This window comes from Notolepis coatsorum (genome assembly GCF_963971535.1).
Source record: "Notolepis coatsorum genome assembly, contig: SCAFFOLD_308, whole genome shotgun sequence".
NCBI classification, from domain to species: Eukaryota; Metazoa; Chordata; class Actinopteri; order Aulopiformes; family Paralepididae; genus Notolepis; species Notolepis coatsorum.
In genome coordinates, this window is record NW_028171124.1 from 213,506 (window position 1) to 234,466 (window position 20,961).

General features: G+C 41.9%; 1 protein-coding gene across 1 annotated transcript; it reads right to left on the bottom strand.

Moving 5' to 3' along the window:
• Positions 1 to 24: 24 nt before the first annotated feature.
• On the bottom strand, positions 25 to 17,784 carry LOC311248345 (uncharacterized protein). The gene is made up of 7 exons (XM_084339243.1): positions 17,763 to 17,784; positions 16,893 to 16,927; positions 13,085 to 13,275; positions 9,330 to 9,484; positions 3,574 to 4,037; positions 2,471 to 2,682; positions 25 to 1,042 (listed from the first exon to the last, which is right to left on the bottom strand). The coding sequence occupies exons 2-7, from the start codon at positions 16,900 to 16,902 to the stop codon at positions 839 to 841; spliced, it is 1,236 nt and encodes a 411-aa protein (XP_084195369.1). The 5' UTR covers positions 16,903 to 16,927; positions 17,763 to 17,784; the 3' UTR covers positions 25 to 838.
• Between the last annotated feature and the right edge of the window lie 3,177 nt (positions 17,785 to 20,961).

Consider the following 20,961-nt stretch of genomic DNA (forward strand, 5'->3'; position numbering starts at 1 on the left):
ATGGCATCGAATAATGCTGCCAAACTAAATCCTTCTGATCAAAAAAGAGATTGAAAGTGTTCTTTGGTCATAATGCAAAATACTATACTCCTAATCTTGGGCTCAAAATAATATATAGCATGCAAAAGAGAAACAACAACAATCAAATTAGATTATATTTCATGCTAAAGTTGATCATAGTGTCAGAACAGTGGATATGGAGAAGCCCCTGTTTTAGATTAATTGTATTTATTCCAGACTGCATCATAATCATGTTTGCATAGATTACAGTCACAGCTGTTGTTAAAGTAGCAAGGAAATAATGAGCCAAGGACAGAACACAATAGAATGTACAGCAGGCATGTAATCAAATAACAGGTGATTGTCATTAAATGCTTGAAACTGTAAAACTGTGGTCATGAGAACACTATGAATGGGCCATAGGTAGTATCTATGCTATATAATGGTCAGATGTGTCATCTATATATATCGTAATTACTCCTACTATGTTTACATTACTGTATGCACATCTATATGACTCAGTTCAAGTTGATACAATGGCAGAACTAACTTCAAAAAGTTACATAAAAGAACAATAGCATAGCAAGGAAACTGATTTATGAAGTTACATGAAAGAACAATAGCATATAGTGAGGAAACTAATTGATAAAGTTACATGAAAGAACAATAGCATATAGTGAGGAAACTAATTGATAAAGTTACAGAAAATCATTGCATCATGCACCATGGCCCCCATGATTTATATCATTGTTACACACATGCTGTTAGGGCGGCAGCAAAGCCAAATCAACCTAACAGGCAACTAAGGAAGCACACTTTTCTCACAGCGCCCTTTATTCTATGGCTTCGCCCCCCTTTTCTTTATGGCTTTTGGGGTCTTGTAGCACTCCCCCAGGCGGAGCATCACGTCCTTATACTGTCGGTCCCACTCCGCTTTTGACAGAGAAGATGGACTGGTCTCCAGGAACTTGTAGGCATCTTTGTTTTTGAGGGCAAAGATGTGCTTGACGTTGATGCAAGCATCTCTAAATCTTCCCCAAGCCTGCAGAAAAAAAGAGAATTCAAATTAATTAGTGAAAATCTTTCTGTATGGCGGTATAGAAATACAAGCATATAATGCTCAAATTCAAATGAGAATTTGACAAAGAATGAACCAATGAACCATAGCAGATTATAGTCTCTACATAAATCTAAATGTAGCCACCTCATAGTAAACTAGAATACTTCACTCAGAAGATGGCAGAGGCAGACATCCGCAAAGTCTCAACAATCTCCCCACTTTGACTTTCACACTCAATATTTGACTGAGTAGATGAAAATGAGAGTTATATATTGCCAGTCTTAACAGACCCAGGCTGTAAAAATCTTTAACTACAATGGTGATTTTCCGTGCATTTATCAGAAACTTGATTGGATCTGGGGGGTTCATACACAGATATGGCTCATCAGCTATCTAAATAATACATATTAATAACATCAGTAAGATATCACATTTCAAATGTCATGATCGGACAAATGTTCATATTTTTTATTTGGTGAGAATAGCACCACCAGAAGGACAAATTACTCCAAACTCCAACAAGTAACATCTAGTGCGGTCAATTGTCCTCAATAATGCCATTTGACTATGAATTTAATGGAATTTGGCACATTCATTTGAATGTTAAAGATAACATATTATTACCACACTATACTAGACAATATCAAGATGTATCCATCAGTGGACCAATTGCATGCTTTTGCAGAAGACATTAAGCCTTCAGTCGACTCCTTCAGACATTAAGCACCCCCCACAGCCCAAATGGAACGATACATTTTTTTTTTTTTAATAAAAATATTATACCTTTTTTTTAATTTTTCTTGGCCAATAGTCGACTAACGGCAAATTTTGGCCAATCTTAGTCGACCATCCAAATCCTTAGTCGGGGACAGCCCTACCAGCTACCAACCAGCTGTTGGCCTAAAACACCTCTCCTGGAGTTTTAAGCTATAGGCTACTCTGGAGATATGATGAATATTGGCATGTCCCTTTAAAGGTATCCAACAGAGTTTCTCTTGTAAACAACTAACTTTTTTTTATATTCACATGTCCACCCAAATTGAGTTGTCTATTGTTTTACAATCTACAAACTGAATGAATTGAATGAACCTCATAAAACCTTTGCAAAGTAAGTTTCCGCCATTTTCTTTGTTCTCTTCGCCACCATGGTAAGTCAAATTGAATATATTTCGCCCCACAAAAAAAACATTTCTTAGAAGTAAAATAGAACACAAGTGAAAATTTTGTTTTGGGGATTTCACATATTTATCATTAATTAATATACATGTTTGAATAAATAAACAAAAACATGTTTTTGACGTGGTAAATGTCGACCGATTTGAAAATAATTTCAACTGATTTGTGCTCAGCTCAGCTAGTACTTTAAGTGCTGTAAAGGAAATTATAAAATGACATTAGTCAGTTAAGTACCCTTATTGCCACTTCGATGTTGGCCAAAAAGGACTCCTTGCCAATGGTCTTCAGGTAATCGAGCTGGTCGTTCCCACTGAAGGCCTGCTGCTCCATGGCCATCAACATCTTCTCAACGTGCTGCCAGAAGGAGCTGAGCTGTATGAAGATCTGCTGGATTCTGGTCATGTATGTTTGGACTTCCCCAAGGTGAACCGGATTAGGAACAGCATCTACAAAAGGTAATCAAAAGGATCATTTCAGCTAGCCTCTAAACTCAATCAAGTAGCAATCTTTGGGGATGGATTGGTATTTTGTTTTCACTGGCTAGTAAGTAATTAGGGCATTCAAACGATTACAATTATCTTAATGTGTACCATTACCAAGGATATGCTTGTAGACAGTACTTCAAACTGGTCGCTTTGCAGTGACCTTTTCATGAACAAATATGCAAAAGAGCAATGTGAGCAAAGTAGCCTCACTCTCGTAGCTCTGATGCAATCATTTATTTGTTTATTGAGATCAATAACACAAACAAATGTATATGAATATACACAAATTTGTATGATCAAAGAACATCCCCTATTGGGCCTTTAAATGAGGTGGTCCATCTACTTCTAAAGCCACTTTGACTTTGAATTGCTACAGTAGCATAATTATTAAAAAGAAAATTGTATTATATTTCCCCCCCTCCTTTTTCCGTTTTTCTCCGCTCCCAATGTCAGTCATTATGCCAATTCCCAATCCCCTTCCTGGTCGTTGCGCACTCTACCCCCTACCGTCGGTCTGGGAGGGCGGAGACTATCACATGCTTCCTCTGACACATGTGTACCCAGCCCACCGCTTCTTTTCACCTGGCAGCACGGACTCTCACTGGGAGAGTGTAACGTGTGGAAGGTCACACTACCTCCCTCCAGATCCTTCCCTCGCTGTGCAGGCGCCCCGACCGAATTGTAGGAGTCGCTGTTTTACAACGACCAGGACCCACCCACCAGCTTTCCCACCCACTGACACTGCCAATTGTGCCCGTATGGACGGTTCGGCCACACAGTAGCATAATTTAACAAAATTAGATGGTCCTGCCGGCCCTAATGACAAAGAAAAGCAAATGTTTTGAGCCTTACCTTTTTTGAATTCAGCGATAGTAAGCTTAAACTGGAAATCCATCAGCTTTATTTGAAATGTCCCCAATTCAGAAGCCAGAATGGTTCTTTCTCCTTGTAGGTTTGAGATCTTGAGCTTGCCCTTTTCCAATTGAGCTTTATCAGTACTGGAGTTGATTAACATCTGCGCCAGGTAGACAATCTCGCCAATGAATGGCACCACCGCGGCGGCGATGGCAAACTTGTGGTTCCTTGCCGCGATATCCTTGATATTGTCTTCCAACTCTTTGGTAGCAGCCTCCATGTTCTTCTCATTCTCAGCCAGCTCTGATGCCTTACTCTTCACGCTGTTGGTCATTGTATCCGCCTCTGCCTTTGTCGCCTCATACTCTTTGCCCAGAGTCTCAATCTTGTCTTTGGTAGTCTGTTTGGTAGTGTTGACTTCACTGGTGGCGGAGGCAACCTTTTTGGCAAGTCCGTCATAGCTGAATGTTGAGGAAACAACAGGCTGTGAGTCCATATTGGGATAATATCATTTAAGTTAAAAATCCAATGCTAAACTATGTTGATTCATCTTTGTTGTCATTATGGTCACTTCTCAAGAAAAGTCGAGCAATTTCTGCTCAAAGCAATTTAAATATGGTTGTGGGGAAGCTTTGTCTGAAACCACAAGTGAATGAAAGTCACAAATGTGTAACGAGAACAGAGAGACTACGGCTCAGCTTCTTCCCCCAGGCCATCAGAACACTGAACACTGAACTCTCCACACACAAGTACACATGACATGAGCACACACACACACACACACAACACACATGCTGCAATCGCTCACACACAAACGGTCACTTTAAAACAAAATGGAAAGGTCACTTTAAAGGAACGAGAAAAATAAAGGTCACTTTAAGGAAAGAACCGATGTGGTTCTTGTATATTGTATAGTTTAGATATAGCAAGAATAGCATAGGGATATAGAGTAAAACTGTATATTGTATAGTAGTGTACATAGGACCCAGTGCCTTAAATCCATAGCTAACAATCTCAGGAATTTAGCATGTCTATTTTATCATGCCCTTTTTATGTATATTTTATTACCTGTTTTTTTTTTTACGTCTATTTTATTATTAGTATTATTGCACAATCGAAGCGGGCATCGCCACCCGCATTTCACTGTGTGCCCTGGTATGTATGTGACAAATAAAACTCATTTTTTACGGCTGTGGGTAGGGCGTTCCACATTGATGTGGCATAATTGCGAAACGTGTTTAGACCCTTGTTTGTGCCGAATCTGGGTTGAACATGATTTCTGGAACTCCCTCTGGTGTTGTGGTCGTGGTATTCACTGACCTTTGGGAAGTATTTCGACATGTACATGGGTACCTTAGTGGTGTAGTGTATCTTGTAGACCAGGCCCATTGCAAGCTGTACTCTGTCGTCTACTCTAAGCCATCCTAGGTTGTCAAAGTGGGCAGGGGTGAGGTGGGTTTTAGGAGTAAGGTCAAGCAGTAGTCTGACCAGTTTGTTTTGTGATGTTTGTAATTTTGTTTTTGGCGCCTTTGAGGTGCTTTGGTACCATGAGGTGCAAGCATAGTCGTAGTACCCTTGAAGGAATGCTCTTGCTAGAGTCTTCAGGGTATTCTTGTTTACCAGAGAGGAGATCCGGTACAAGAATCTTGTTCTTTGGTTGACTTTTTTGATTACATTGGATGCCATTTTGTCACAGGAAAGATTTGCCTCTAGGATGGAACCCAGGTATGTAATTTCATCTTTCCTTGTGACAATATTGTCACCCACTGTAACCGAGAAGCCGTTGGTTTTGCTGAGTTTGTTATTAGATCAGAAGAGAATGGACTCTGTTTTACCCAGGTGTAATGATAGTTTGTTATCAGCGAGCCAGGTGCAGACATGACATTTGCATAAATTAGGAACAGTAACGGTCCTAGTATGCTTCCTGTAGCCCCTGTGTTCACCACCATATTTAATCTATCCCTGGCGGAGTCCGTGGTCCCTGCCTGTTTCAAGGTGTCCACTATAATACCGGTACCAAAGAAACCCTCCCCAACAGGTCTTAATGACTACAGACCGGTGGCACTCACCTCTGTGGTCATGAAGTGTTTTGAGAGGCTGGTTAAGGATTACATTTGTGCCTCCCTCCCCAGTGATATGGACCCTATGCAATTTGCATACAGGCCAAATAGGTCCACCGACAATGCGGTCTCCCAAGTACTGCACAGCATCCTCTCTCACCTAGAGACTGCCAGAAGGGGGGCTATGTGAGACTGTTGTTCATTGACTATAGCTCAGCGTTCAACACCATAGTCCCCACCAGACTGGTGGACAAGCTGATCGAGCTGGGTCTGAGCTCCGCTCTGAGCACCTGGATACTGGACTTTCTGAGCTAAAGGCCCCAGGCGGTCAAGGTGGGGGGCCAGACCTCAAACACCATCACCCTGAGTATCGGGTCCCCCCAGGGCTGTGTTCTGAGCCCCCTGCTGTGTTCACTATACACACATGATTGTGTGGCCAGGTTTAGCTCCAACTCCATAGTGAAGTTTGTGGACGACACGGTGGTGGTGGGGCTGATCTCGGACAACGACGAGAAGGCCTACCGGGAGGAGGTTGAGGTACTGGAGCGCTGGTGCCAGGACAACAGCCTGTTCCTGAACATTGGTAAAACCAAGGAGCTGATCGTGGATTTTAGGAGAACACAGCAGGGGACACACACACCACTGAGGATAAACGGGGCTATCGTGGACAGGGTGTGCAGCTTCAAGTACCTGGGGGTCCACATCTCAGAGGACCTGACATGGACAACACACATAGACTCAGTCGTAAAGAAGGCGAAGCAGCGCCTCTACCACTTGAGATAGTTAAGGAAGTTCCGAGTATCGGGAAAGATACTCCAGTCCTTCTACTCCGGAGCTATAGAGAGCATCTTGACTGGAAACATCAATGCCTGGTATGGAAACAGCACGGCACAGGACAAGAAGGCCCTACAGAGAGTGGTGCGCTCAGCCGAGCGTACCACGGGCATAGCACTACCACCCCTGCAGACCTTATATAACAAGAGGTGCAAATCCAGAGCCTGCAGAATAAGGAAAGACCCTCACCACCCCAACAACAGCCTGTTCAAGCTGCTGCAGTCAGGCAAACGCCTGCGAACACCAGCAACTAGGACAGAGAGACTCCGGCTCAGCTTCTTCCCTCAGGCCATCAGAATCTTGAACACTGAACTCTCCACGCACAAGCACACATGAGCACACACACAACCCTCACACTGCACATGCCCACACTCAACGGTCACCTTACAAAATGAAAAAGGTCACTTTAAAAAATAAGAACGGGAGTGGTTCATGTATAGTAAACAGAAGGATATAGCAAGCTAGCATAAAGACACATAGTATAACTGTAGATTGTATAGCATAGCATTGTATAGTAGTGTACATAAGACCCAGTGGCTCATCCGTAGCTAACTGTGTATTGCACAGCTAACTGTGTATCGCAGGACCTTAGCATGTCTCACCATGCTCTTGTAAACTGTATGTACATACCTGTACATTACTTGTATTATTGCATTGTATTATTGCACATTGTATTATTGCACAAATGTCCTATTCTCATTCCTGTCTTATTACTTATGTTGCACATCGCTGCGGGCATGACCCCCCGCATTTAACAGTATGCTTGTATGCCGTGACAAATAAAACTCTTGACTTGACTTGACTTCCTTGTGGAACACCACAGCTCACTGGGAGGGGGGGGGGGGATAGAGTAGGCTACAGTTTACCTCTACCATCTGTTCTCTCCCCTCCAGGTATGATTGCATCCAGCTCACTGATAAACTATCAAAACCAATTGCTTTTAGCTTGTCAATCAGAATGGGGTGTTGAAGGCCTTTTATAGGTCGAGCATGACCATGCCACAGTATTTGCCTGCGTCCACCTCTTGTTTGATGTGGTCGTTAAATAGAGAAGGCATGTGTCAGTGGAGTGGGATGTTCTGAAGCCAGATTGGAATTCGTAGATTAGATTTTTTTCCGCAAGGTACTTTTCGACCTGTTCATAGAAATTTTTTCCATGACTTTCGAGATGGAGGTAAGAATAGAAACAGGGCGCCTGAATGCCTTCTACAACGGAACTTTGTTTCCGCGTCTCTGATTGGCCAGTTCATTTCTGGTCATGTGACATGTACGCCCAATCGTGGGACTGCAAGTTTCTACACTGTTTAAGCTTAGGCGCTCTTTCGAAGTTGGTTAAGGTTAGAGTTTGTCTTAGAGAATGGCGATAGAACGCCTGCCCTGATTCCGATGGTTAAGCTTAGGCACTCTTTCGAAGTTGGTTAAGGTTAGAGTTTGTCTTAGAGCATGGCGATAGAACGCCAGGTAGTTTGCAGGCTGTTAGACCCGGAAATAGGCGCAGAACTTGCTGTCCCACGATTGGCGCACATGTCACATGACCTGGCCAATCAGAGCGCAAAACTCGAACGCGGAAACGAAGTTCCGTTGTAGAAGGCATACAACAGGGCGGTTGTTGCCTGGGTCTAATTTGCTGCCTTTTTTGAGCAGGGGGTCACCCTCGCAATTTTGAAGTCCTTGGGGACGTGTCCCTGTTTTATGGAAAGGTTTATTATGTGTGTGATGACTGGGGTGATGGTGGCTGCTGAGTCTCTGAGGAATTTGGAGGGGATGTTGTCATGGCCAGTGGCCTTGTTAGGTTGGAGGGCGCTCAGTTTTTTGAGTACCTCATCTGTTCTTACCATTTCCAGTTTGAAGTCGTCTTTGCGGACCCCTAGGTTTTTGTAGTAGGCTATGAAGTGTTCTACCCCAAAATGCCCTGAATGTGAGGGTAGTTTATTAACCAGTGTTGTGGCTATGTTTGTAAAGAATATGTTTAGGTATTTGGCCACATCCAGCTTGTCTGTGATGGGAGTGTTTTCTGTCGTTGTGTTTATGTTTGTAAATCTGGTTTTTAGTTTTTTGCTGCAGCCTAGTTGGTTGTTGAGTAATTTCCAAAGTTCACAGGGTTTGTTTTTGTTTTCCTCAGTTTTGTCATTGACAATTTTTTTTTTGCGGATTAGATCATGGTGTTTACATCATTTCTTAGTCTGTTTCTTTGTATTTTGAGTTCAATCACGTGGGCTTGGAGTTCACTGTTTGAGCTTTTGGCAAGCTTTGTCTGACTTTTATGAAGGTCAGAGCATTTTTTGTCTCTGGCTTTCATAGCGGTCAGTATTTCAGTACTTTGTGGGGCCATGTTGTTAAGTATTTAACTTTTCTTAGTTCTCTAGTAACTATGTGGCTAGTGTCTGTGAAACTATTATTTGATATATGTACATTAATATAAAGCCGTATGACCAGGCATCCTATGGTCATAGGCCTAACCTTGTATTTTTTATAATAAATGGGTATGTATGTACCAAATCCCAAAAGCGACAACGTCTGATTAGTTACTTGCTAAGCTATCCTAGTGTGGTTATTTTCATGCTGACAAGTTGATGTCACACATGAGCCAGACACTGTCCAACATACACACAGCCACTTGCTTTTTTATCAGCACCTACTGTACACTGTGTAGTGTATTGAGAGGGAACCCTAATAACTGTTACACTGCTGAATGGCATGCTGGCTACAGCTCGCTAACAACGTTTTGTACATTTACCATTTCAGGCAGTAGTGATGTAACTTTCCGAATGAATGGTTTTGAAGATGAAGTGCTATGTCTTTAAATGCAATTAAAACGTTAGACAAACACATTAAAGGCCGTCTTAGTATCTTTTCTTACTCGTCCGCCATCTTGTCCACTCCATGGATGATGTCTCCAATCCAAGTCCTGGCCTTCTCCAGTTGGCTTTTGGCTAACGCAGGCAGGTCATTGTTCACAGAAAGTATGATCATGGGGAAGAGTGCCTTCACCAGGTTGTCACTGGTATAGATGCACTGATGGAAGAAATTAAAGGTGCAGTTCAATAAAAAAAACATTAGAACCCACACCCATTTCTCCTTCAAGGAAAATTATGAGGGGCATAAGACTGACTAAATAGACTACAAAGAACACATTTCTGAATTTATTTTCAAAATAGCGCCCCCTAATGGCAAAGATCTGAAATGTTACATATATGTCACATTGGGTGTTAATCATTAAACTTATTCCTAATTCCTATGTGAGAGACAGAGGGAGGGAGGGAGGGAGAAAGAGAGAGAGTGGGAGAGAACGAGAGACCGCGAGTAAGATATTGTAGAGAGAGAGAGAGATAGCGAAAAAATGCTCTACACTTCAAGCCCAGATTCAATCTAAAGTTGCAATGCCGTGTGTTACAGGTACCAGGATATGGCACCTGATAGCAGATATATGTTTAACCTATGAAACAGGTTGTAGTTAATCATTTGACAAAGGAAGGTGCAGACACGATGTTATTGACTCTGGCTCCTCCCGGTTGTGTATTTCAACAACATTTATTCATTCAATAGAATAATCAATCAATCATCATCATCATTGTATCATCATTGTATCATCATTGTATCATCATTGTATCATCATTGTATCATCATTGTATCATCATTGTATGTCAAACAATTCCTTAAATCACCAATAAGTGTTACCTTTATCATCAGTCACTTATCATCAGTCATATCCACTATTCTCTAGTATACCGAAATACCTCCACACCTCAGTGTTATCCATAGTTATGTTCCGGTCTCAAGTTCTATTGAAACTCAAATGTGTACTGCAAGTACATTTATATATATATATGTATCGGGCCGTTCTCAACCCTACTAGGAATTTGCTTAACCGTGACCATGGTATAACTCAAGGGAATAGATTTATATTTACATTTAACGGAGGGCGCAATAGAGAGAGAGAGAGAGAGAGAGAGAGAGAGAGAGAGAGCATGTGGTACAGCCCCCGTGTTTAGCTACCTTCTTGGTAGGGTAAGCTAAAGTACTTTCCCTCTAACCATCTTGTACACAATATACACATTTACTACACAGCAATTCAACCCAACACAGTATGTATTTCAAAACATAAACCTTTATAATCCCCTTGGAGATACTTAACTTCGACACGTTAGCGCTTAAATGGACAATTGTGTTCCAACACTATTTAAATGTACCAACGAAACGTGGCGCCCTCAATAGACGGTCTGCTTCTCCACCACGTTACCTGTCGTCTTAAACTTCTTAAACTTGACTCAAACATCGACAATAGTTACTTCATTTGAACCCTCAACATTGCATGTATCCTTGTTAACCTTTATGTGTGTTTTGTAGTATATTACCCACCTATGAAACAGGTTGTAGTTAATCATTTGACAAAGGAAGGTGCAGACACGATGTTATTGACTCTGGCTCCTCCCGGTTGTGAGGCTGAGATTGCCTCGTGCGTTCCTAAGCACACAGTAACGGGTCCCTGGAAGGCGAAGTCACTAAACACCAGTCCTATACCGCCACCTATTGACCAGATTATGTTAATGTCTCCCATTACATATAAATGACTCTTCTAACTTGTCTCTGATGGAGGTAATCCTGTACCCATATGTTCACACTGTTTTGACACATAATCTAAAGATATTAACATGATACCACTTCTAGTGGGCATCACACGTGCGTGTGTGTGTGTGTGTGTGTGTGTGTGTGTGTGTGTGTGTGTGTGTAAACTATTTTCCCTCTCTCTCTCTCTCTCTCTCTCTCTCTCTCTCTCTCTCTCTCTCTCTCTCTCTCTCTCTCTCTCTCTCTCTTGTGTGTGTATACATTTACTATAGGCTACTCTCTTTTACATGGATTAGGCTAATTCTAATTCTAATTCTAATAATAATAATAATAATAATAATAATAATAATAATAATAATAATAATAATAATAATAATACATGTAACTTTTCAGGAACCCAAAGACGCTGACAATGAGCAAAACAAAATGAACAAAGAAACAAAGAACCACAGGGAATAAGCAACTGTATGAAGACGCAGGACATACAACCAACGGGTAACAAGTAACAGATACAGAGTCCAGTAGGGGACCAGTCAGGGAAGTAAGGAAACCGAGGGGAGGGGGGGGGGGGGCAGGAGAGGGAGAGAAAGTAGGGAAGAGGAGGGGAGGTGGTATGTTGGAGGAGGGTGGTTATGGGTAGGGAAGGTTGTATGCTTGGGAGAACAGGTAGGTTTTGAGTCGGGATTTAAAAATGGAGAGTGAGGGAGAGTCTTGGACAGTCTGAGGGAGGAGGGTGTTCCAAAGTCTGGGTGCAGCTTGTGAGAAAGCCTGGTCACCAAAACCTTTAAGTTTGGATGACGGGACAGTGAGGGAAGCAGTGGGAAAGGACCGGAGGGAATGGGTGTGGCAGTAAGGGAGAAGGAGGTCAGTCAGGTAGGGGGGGGGGCAGGCAATGGAGGGCTTTGAAGGTGAGGAGTAGTGTTTTGAAGTTGATGCGCTGTTTGATCTTGGAGCCAGTGGAGGGAGTGGAGGACAGGAGTGATGTGTTCACGGGACCGGGTGTTAGTGAGGAGGCGGGCATCTGAGTTCTGGACCATCTGCAGTTTATGGAGGGAGCGGGAGGTGATGCCAGTGAGGAGGGAGTTACAGTAGTCCAGGCGGGAGGAGATGAAGGCGTGTATGAGGGATTCAGCAGCAGGGGGGGAGAGGCAGTGACGGATTTTGGCAATGTTGCGGAGGTGAAAGTATGATATTTTTACAATGGAGCGGACATGGGGGTCAAATGAGAGGGTGGGGTCGAGGATGACACCGAGGTTGCGGACTAGGGGGGAAGGGGTGATGGTGGAGTCATTGATGGTAAGTGTGATGGGTCCGGATCTGGTGAGGGTGGTTTTGGTGCCGATGATGAAATTTAATTTGAGGAGCTTTAACAATCCTGATTCCTGAGCCTATTTTATTCAAAAGGAAGATATTGATTTACATATGTATATATCATTTTTTTCAAGTCAAGAAAATACAACAAAGCTTATCTTTCTCGCTCTATTTCTCCCTATTTTATTTTTTAAGAGCACACAGTCTGAGTGTCTATTGAACTGTATTGTTATGTATTTCATATTGTTACTGATGTAGATTGTTATTGTTAAGTCATTGCACTTGAAAGCTCATGATATTGATGTTATTTCAATACATTTGAACTTTTCATTTCATGACTATTTTGTTGGGGCGAGGGGGGGCGGGGGGCCCACAAAACGTTGAGGGGTTGATCCAGCAAATGCACTATTTTAACAAATGAGCCTGCTAGAACCCTTTAAAGACGGCTAATTGACCAGCGGGATATCACTAACATACACGCTGATACCGATACAGTATTTCAGTGGCAGATAATAACAGCCATCCGGTTCCACACTCACTCTCTTAGATGACGACTGTAAACTACAAAGGAGTCGGTCGCAGTCAACCGACGCCTGCTAACAGGTCTGACCCTTTAGCTCAGCAGGTTAGCGCGGCCGCCTGCTGTGGATCCGATCGTCCCAGGTTCAAATCCACTCGGTTGCAGTAGTATAGACGTATTAGGGACACAGTGAAGACACTTTGATTCTTATACAGTACCTGCAGCATCAAAGCATGGGAGGTGACGAAAGCCAGCTGGGATTCCACGGCGCTGGCCCTGACGGTCCTCTCCAAGTCGGGGAACCGGGCGAGGCAGAGGTAGGACATGTTGTAGAGCAGGGCGGTCTTCTCAGCCGCAGGGACGAAGTCAGTGAGGAAGTCAAGGTAACTGCTGCCGTCCTTTACTTTCACTATGGAGGAGAGAGAGGGCTTCATTCAAATGTACAGAGGCTGCAAAATGGTTGACAACAGATATTTACCATTTGTGTAATGCTTTGAATTATTTTGTATGTTATTATTATTATTATTATTATTATTATTATTATTATTATTATTATTATTATTATTATTATTATTATTATTATTATTATTATTATTATTATTATTATTATTATTATTATTATTATTATTATTATTATTATTATTATTATTATTATTATTATTATTATTATTATTATATTCAAACAATAAATCCAAACAAAATCATTTTGAAATCATTATATGTTGTCACTTAGTACTGTTAACTAATAAATGGCGATTATACAACTGTTCTACAACTGTTTCTGAATATCAGCATGGCTTTGGCCTGCGGCCTCATACCTACAAACGAATCACAGCTGTGCTGATATTCAATATAACAGCACTACTTCTTGTGTGATGATATTACACTTGTAAATATAATGCCAAGCTTTTATCAACCAACCTCAACTTCATCTGACCCACTTTTATCAACCAACCTCAACTTCAATCTGACCGCTTTTATCAACCAACCTCAACTTCAATCTGAACGCTTTTATCAACCAACTTCAACTTCAATCTGATAAATGGTGCATTTATATACGTAGTGAGAGGGAGAGGAGGAGCGAGAATGAATACATTTTGAGCAGGTCGGCACCTTGCCTTCTGACATAAATAGATGCGTTTGTTAGAGAAAACTAATTTCAATAAGCTATGCCTTATTCTATGCGCACTGCCAGCCAGCCTTCATGCGACAGAGAGATACACTTTCAATTTTGACGGAGAGAAGATAATCTCCAGATTCAGATACAATTTAACACAAACGGTTCCAAATATATTTAATGTTTCTCTGCATATTTTCACACTGCCAACAAAGTACTGGGTCCATGTCTGTTGCCTCTTCTTTGGAATGGATTTGGTGCCAGCTGTCATTTCTGCCCGTCTCCCTCATCGAAACTTGAGACTGAAAGTACTCACGCAACATTTCACCATTTTCTGAGGAATCGTGAACTCCTTAAAAAGTCTGGTTAGAGAGTAAATGAGTCATATTATACAGTAGAGATGTGAAACTGAACCACATACTGTACAGTAGAGATGTTAAACTGAACCATATACAGTAGAGATGTTAAACTGAACGATATACAGTAGAGATGTGAAACTGAACCATATACAGTAGAGATGTGAAACTGAACGATATACAGTAGAGATGTGAAACTGAACCATATACAGTAGAGATGTGAAACTGAACGATATACAGTAGAGATGTGAAACTGAACCATATACAGTAGAGATGTGAAACTGAACGATATACAGTAGAGATGTGAAACTGAACGATATACAGTAGAGATGTGAAACTGAACCACATACAGTAGAGATGTGAAACTGAACCACATACAGTAGAGATGTGAAAGTCGCTACTCTATGTATTTCCTCTCGATGAGCAATAAAGTCAACCGTATTGGATTTTCTTTCAAATATACCGATATGAACCAAACTTGCAGCATATCTGAATCCGTTTCCAACACGGAGGTCTTTCAGGAATGTCTCTCGTTTACAGCGACACCAAATGTTTGGAGATCAGATCAGTTACAAAATTGCAGAGATACAACCATTTACATTTTCAGATGAATCGCCCTTAGAGTTCCGTTCATTTTATGGCCATTTATAATTGTTTCACTCTTATAGTATAGGTGGAGTAATAACATCAATATAGGTGATTTAGCTTGTATCTTGTATAGGTTGAATCATAACATCAATATACTGTAGGTGATTTAGCTTGTAGTCTTGTATAGGTTGACTCGTAACATCAATAAAGCATTTGCATGTTCTCCCCGTGCTCGCAAGGGTCCCCCCCCCCCCCCGATAAGAGAAACCCAATGGAAAAACATGCACAACAACAGATCGCTAACGCTGTCGCGTCCGTGACGAAGACGGGTGGGAGCACTTGGATGGTCCCCGGGAGTGGCTCACGCCCCAGCCCTCGTCTGCTCCCCGGCTACCCTTGGGGGGAAGGACGACGGGATGGGTTAAGCGCAAGAGGAGTATCGCATCGACGATCCTAAAAGACAATGCATGCGTGTGTGTTCCGGTGTGTGTGTGTGTGTTTTATTAAATGTTTTTGTCTCCTTTCCCTCTTGGCCTTCGAGAGGCCATTTTGTCCTCTCGCCAGGCTGCCATTGTAAATAAGAGTTTGTTCTTAGTAACCTGTTCCACACAATGTGAAAATCTGCATAACATATATACCTAGTTAAATGGAATATTGCTCCACTTCTACAAGGGCTATTTGCATATTCTTGGTATCTAGGTACATCTATGGACCTCAGGGAATGTATTCACAGTGTCAGCAATATTGTGTCTATTACTAGGCTTGCTTAAATTGTGATGAAACAAAGGAGAATATGAATTATGATTTTTCTTTGCATCTTTGACAGTGAATAACACCATGATAATAATGACCAAACTTAAAAAACTGATCTCGTACAGTACCCTCTTGAGATCATGTGTACAAAAAATCGAAGGAAATTAATAAAGGGAAGATGATAAAACCGAAGGTTCTGTAGATACAGTACTGAATTCTTCCATCCGGACCAATGCTATTTGAAATATTATTATAGAATATAGAATAGATGCTTATACATTACCTTATTATAGCCAATTCGCAACTTTATATACATATATTATCTTTCAAATGCCCAAGTTCAATTTGGATTTATTATCACCAGGCGTGCATAAGAACAGATAATGATATCTACTGTAATCTAGTGTACTTTTTTATTTCCCCCACAGTGCAACTGTTTTGAAACTAATTTCAGATCTAATTGTTCCTACATGCTAACAATTGGGAGGGGAAACTAACTGCGTTTCAATATTTGTCAAAAACGTTACCTTTTGTGGCTTATTATCGCGAATCATAACAATTATTATATGATTCATTCAGAACGCTGAACTTTGAAAGCCCACAGTATGTGACAGGAAGTGTAGTTCGGAAAAATTCAAACGCTGGTCGACAGCTATGCATGTCCTCTACTAAATGGCCGCAAAAAGACTACAATTCCCATGGTTCAACATTTTCATTTTCGTTCCCGGCTTGGATAGACGATCGAAAATCGAAAACTTAAAACTATCTAATGGCACTTTTAACCTATTCCTAAACTAACGTATTGATGATAATATACATTCTACATGCTTTTGTGACATGGTAGTGATGTTAATACTTGAAAATGTTTGAAAAAAAAATCGCTAAATATATGCAACACTCTGAAAAATATTGATCTATTATCATAATGTCATTTTGGAGTTGGTACCGACCCTAAGGGGTGGAACAGGTTGACCTGCCTGGTTAAATAAAAGTTAAATGAATAAATAAAATTTGTGATTTGGCCCCATCCTTGTAGATCGAGTCATAACATCAATATTAAGTGATTAGGCCGCACCCTTGTATTGACTGCTTGCAGCTGAAGGTCCCATTTGTTTTGGTCCTGACTGAGCGTGTCCTTTGTTTCTAGTTCTCTTGTGAAGAAGTTTGGAACAGACTGGGTTTGTGTTTGTAAACAAAGTAGACTTGACTTACCAACAGACATGCTTGATTTGAAGGTATGTTCTTCCCTGCAATATGTAAACAAACAGTACACAGATTTTAAAGTCTGAGGATTTCATGGGCGCAGTAAACCAGTATACAGTATGGACATACTTTAAAGGTTCATTGGAAGATATCGTAGCACTACTACAGTGTAGTGATTACAGTGTAATTACCAGGTTATTACATAGAAGTGATCAGACAGTTCTGGCAATAAGAACTAGAAGTAATTCATTGTAATTATAATGAGTTATTTGTCATTTAGGGCTGGGCCCAAACATTCGAAGGTTCGGTCCTTCGTTCGTTACGTTGGCACTCAACTCTTAATTAATGGGTTCGAACCTCAGCTTAAAAATATTTTTTTTATTTTTTTATTTTACACAAAAAATATATATCACAATGTGATATATCAGAATATCACAGTACTATGTTGTGTTTACAATAATTTGAAAGTCATGAAAGTCACGCACGAACACAGACACACCAGTCAACGAGTCGAGGAGGGGTCACCGTCATACATTATCAGGAAATTAATCAATCATGCAAAAAAAAAAGAGAGAGAGAGAGAGAGAGAGAGAGAGAGAGAGAGAGAGAGAGAGAGAGAGAGAGAGAGAGAGAGAGAGAGAGACACATTCACCATCTTATTTCATAATACAGAGTTTCCAAATGAACGTTTGGATTAAACCAACCTATGTCCTTATCGTACAACATATTATCAATGCAATTATAATCACTCTGAAATCGAGTTTCTCCCTTTCATTGAACCAAAATGAGCTTAGAGCTTTGCTAGCATGGCTCGTGGTGAAGCACGTAACGTTATTATTAGCTATACTAACTCTTGTTCTCTGATGTCCAGGACCTCACCTCTCCGGACTACACCTCAACCACGGACCCTCACCAGCCCTCACCAGCCTGAACACACACACACACACACACACACACGCACACACACACACGCACACACACACACACACACACACACTCGGCCTGTCACTCCTCCACTCCTTGATCCTTGTCTCTGAGCTCCTCTCACCACCTTGGACCTTGCTTCCCATACTCCAATTAGACAATCTAATTGGCTCTATTCTCCTGTGCCTGTGTTCTGCTTCTGGGTTCTAGAAAAGACACCTCACCCTAACAAGTGGTATGTCTTAAACAGCAACACCAACTTCGGTTTTGTAGAGGGGGGGGGGGGTCTTTTATGACCGTACCAGTAAGTAGGTACTACTAAAGTAAATGTGCCCTGTGTGCTAGGGCTGCACGATTTTGGGAAATAATCTAATTGCGATTTTTCTGACAGATATTGCGATTGCAATTAAATTTGCGTTTATAATAATTTTTTTAAGCAGCCCCACAGAGGTTTATTGTAAAATGCGGCTTGCATCTGGCCTACGCGGTGGGTCTTTTCGGGACACCGAGCCTGAAAATGTTTCTTTTTACCTGGGAATCGATACCGGTACCCAACGGTACCTTTTTTTCTGTACTTTACTCTCCTTCTCTGAAGTCTAAACTTCACAACACACAATCTAAAACCCCTTACCTCCCTCTCCCAAACCGATCTTGTATCTCAATGGGACTTCCTGGTTAAACAAATGTAAAAAAAAAAGTTTAAAAAAATAAATAAAAAAAATCTATTAATCGTGCAGCCCTACAGTGTGTGCATAAAGTCAAGACTCTACAGTAATGAACCGGTGTTATGTACCATGAGCCTGATCACTCCTGTGTCACTGCCTGATCACTGCTGTGTTACTGGGCATCCATGTGAGGGCTGCTAATTAGCTAATTGCTGCTGATTGGTTACCTGCTGGGAGCTTAAAACCAGCCCTTGAGTCACACATGCAGGGTCTGTGGTTAGAGGAGTGTGGGTTAACAGATTGTTATCACGGTCTTCTATTCTTGTTTCTTTAGTTAGTATCAGTATTTCATGGTTAAAGTAGTCTTTTGGGTTAAACACGGGTTTTTGGTGTCGGTTTTGCACGTGCCTTTGAGCCAGGGTCGTAACACCGGAAAGATAATTTAGGAGCACATGTTAGTTGGAGACCCCTCAGTCGAGCTGTCATCAAACGCTACAAACAGTTTTGAAACATTATTTTTGTTTTCTGGTCAGTACTACTTACGTTAGTGGTGAAGCGTTGTGAAGCAGAGCTGCAGAGATTCTTCGCTGAGGGATGATGAGGATGATTGTGAAGCCAAGCTACAATATGTGTCTTTAAATAGCTCCACAAAGAAGGCGTTTCTTTGCTTTCCACGTCATATTTGTTGTGTCAGAGGCGTGATGTGGAAATCAACCCGGTTAAATTTGCATACTGAAACATGAATCATTAGATATGAACGTTGGGTGCTATGGCAGCACACCTTACCCACCCACATGGTAAATGTTTTTGATTTAGTTCCGCCTGCATGACCCACATACTTTCTTAACCACAGGTTGGTTCTGCATTCTCTTCACATTTTAATTCTCCTTACACATTTTAATTCAACAAAGAATGTGTCACTAAGTGTAATGTCCCAAGTCGAAGTATCAACAACATCACTTTTGTCCTTTGACATTTCTCGTGCCACAGCACACACAGGAAACACTCCTGGATGTTTCTGTGCCAGCTCATTAGAGACCTCAGAAACCACAGGAATGGGAGTTACAACCGGAGTAGCCAACACTTTGTCACCAGCCAAATCATTCCCTAGAATGAAGGACACCCCCTTTATGGGAATGTGAGAACATACCCCCACAACAACATTGCCTGATACTAAGGGAGAATTGAGCGTGACCTCATGCAAAGGTGCATCCACAAATCCACCCCAAAAGCCCCGAACAACGACACCGGAATGCAAAGAAGAGTTTTCTGAAAAAGGCAAAACCCCCTCCAGAATGAGGGACTGAAAAGCACCGGTATCTCTCCAAATTGTTATAGCCTGTTTGGACTCTAGTGCATTAGTCAGGGAAACAAATCCATTCATCATAAACCTTGAGGAACCCTCGAGCTCTTTGTCCACACGTTTGATACTTCCCCCATCCCCATCTAACGTTGGCATAGGCGTTCTGCATATGGTTTCTACCAGAGCCACGGTTCTGAAATTTTTCTGCTCAAGCACCGGGCACCCAGCAACGATATGACCAGGTTCTTTACAGTAGAAACAGATAATCCCTTCTGGGAATGCACCAGCAGAACCACCCCGCCTAGCAGGTGAAGTTAACTGACCAGCAGACACAGGTTTTGGGAAACGGCCCCCCTGAACAGGACGCCTATCCCCGGACTCAACACGGTAGTTCTCCAAAAACACGGACTTGTGTGTCAACACAAACTCATCAGCGAAGACAGCGGCGTCGCCTATCTTCGATACCTTACGCTCATTTAGATGTGTGGAAACGGTATCAGGAACACATCTTTTAAATTCCTCTAGGAGAATCAACTGCCTAAGCTGCTCTCTTGACTCTGCCTTCTGAGAAGTGCACCACCTGTCAAACAGGTTCTCCTTCTCCCTTCCAAATTCAACATAAGACTGCCCCTCCGACCTGCGATAACCTCTAAAACGCTGACGATAGGCCTCGGGGACCAACTCATAAGCCCTCAAAATGGAAGCTTTAACCAGCTCATAATCAGCGCTTTGTTCAAGGGACAGAGCAGTGTAGGCTTCTTGTGCCCTACCAACTAAAACACATTGCAGCAGCAGTGTCCAGGCGGTATCAGGCCACTTCAATGTGGTTGCCACCCGTTCAAAGAGGGGAAAATATCTTTCCACGTCTTTCTCAAAAAATGGTGGCACCATCCTAATATTCCTGCCTACATCAAACCCGGAACGTGACTCTGGATGCAGAGCCCCCGCCTGTAAGGCAGCATGCTTATATTCAAGCTCCTTCTGTGCACGCTCGTGCTCCAGCAACATTTGTTTCTCCTTAAACTCACGCTCCTCACGCTTAAACTCACGCTCCTCACGCCTCTCCTTAAGCTCACGCTCCTCTCTCCTCTCCTCACGCTCTCGCTCTAGCTGCCTTTCCTTAAACTCCAACTCCCTAATCCTCCACTCACCCTCTACACCAGGTAATAGCGGAGACGCGCCAGAC

What these genes read in the sequence shown, in the direction of transcription:
- LOC311248345 (XM_084339243.1), bottom strand. An exon ending in CCCATGCTTTGATGCTGCAG is followed by an intron (nt 9,485 to 13,084) that starts GTACTGTATAAG and finishes TTCTTCCATCAG; the next exon opens with TGCATCTATACCAGTGACAA. An exon ending in GTGGACAAGATGGCGGACGA is followed by an intron (nt 4,038 to 9,329) that starts GTAAGAAAAGAT and finishes CTCAACATTCAG; the next exon opens with CTATGACGGACTTGCCAAAA.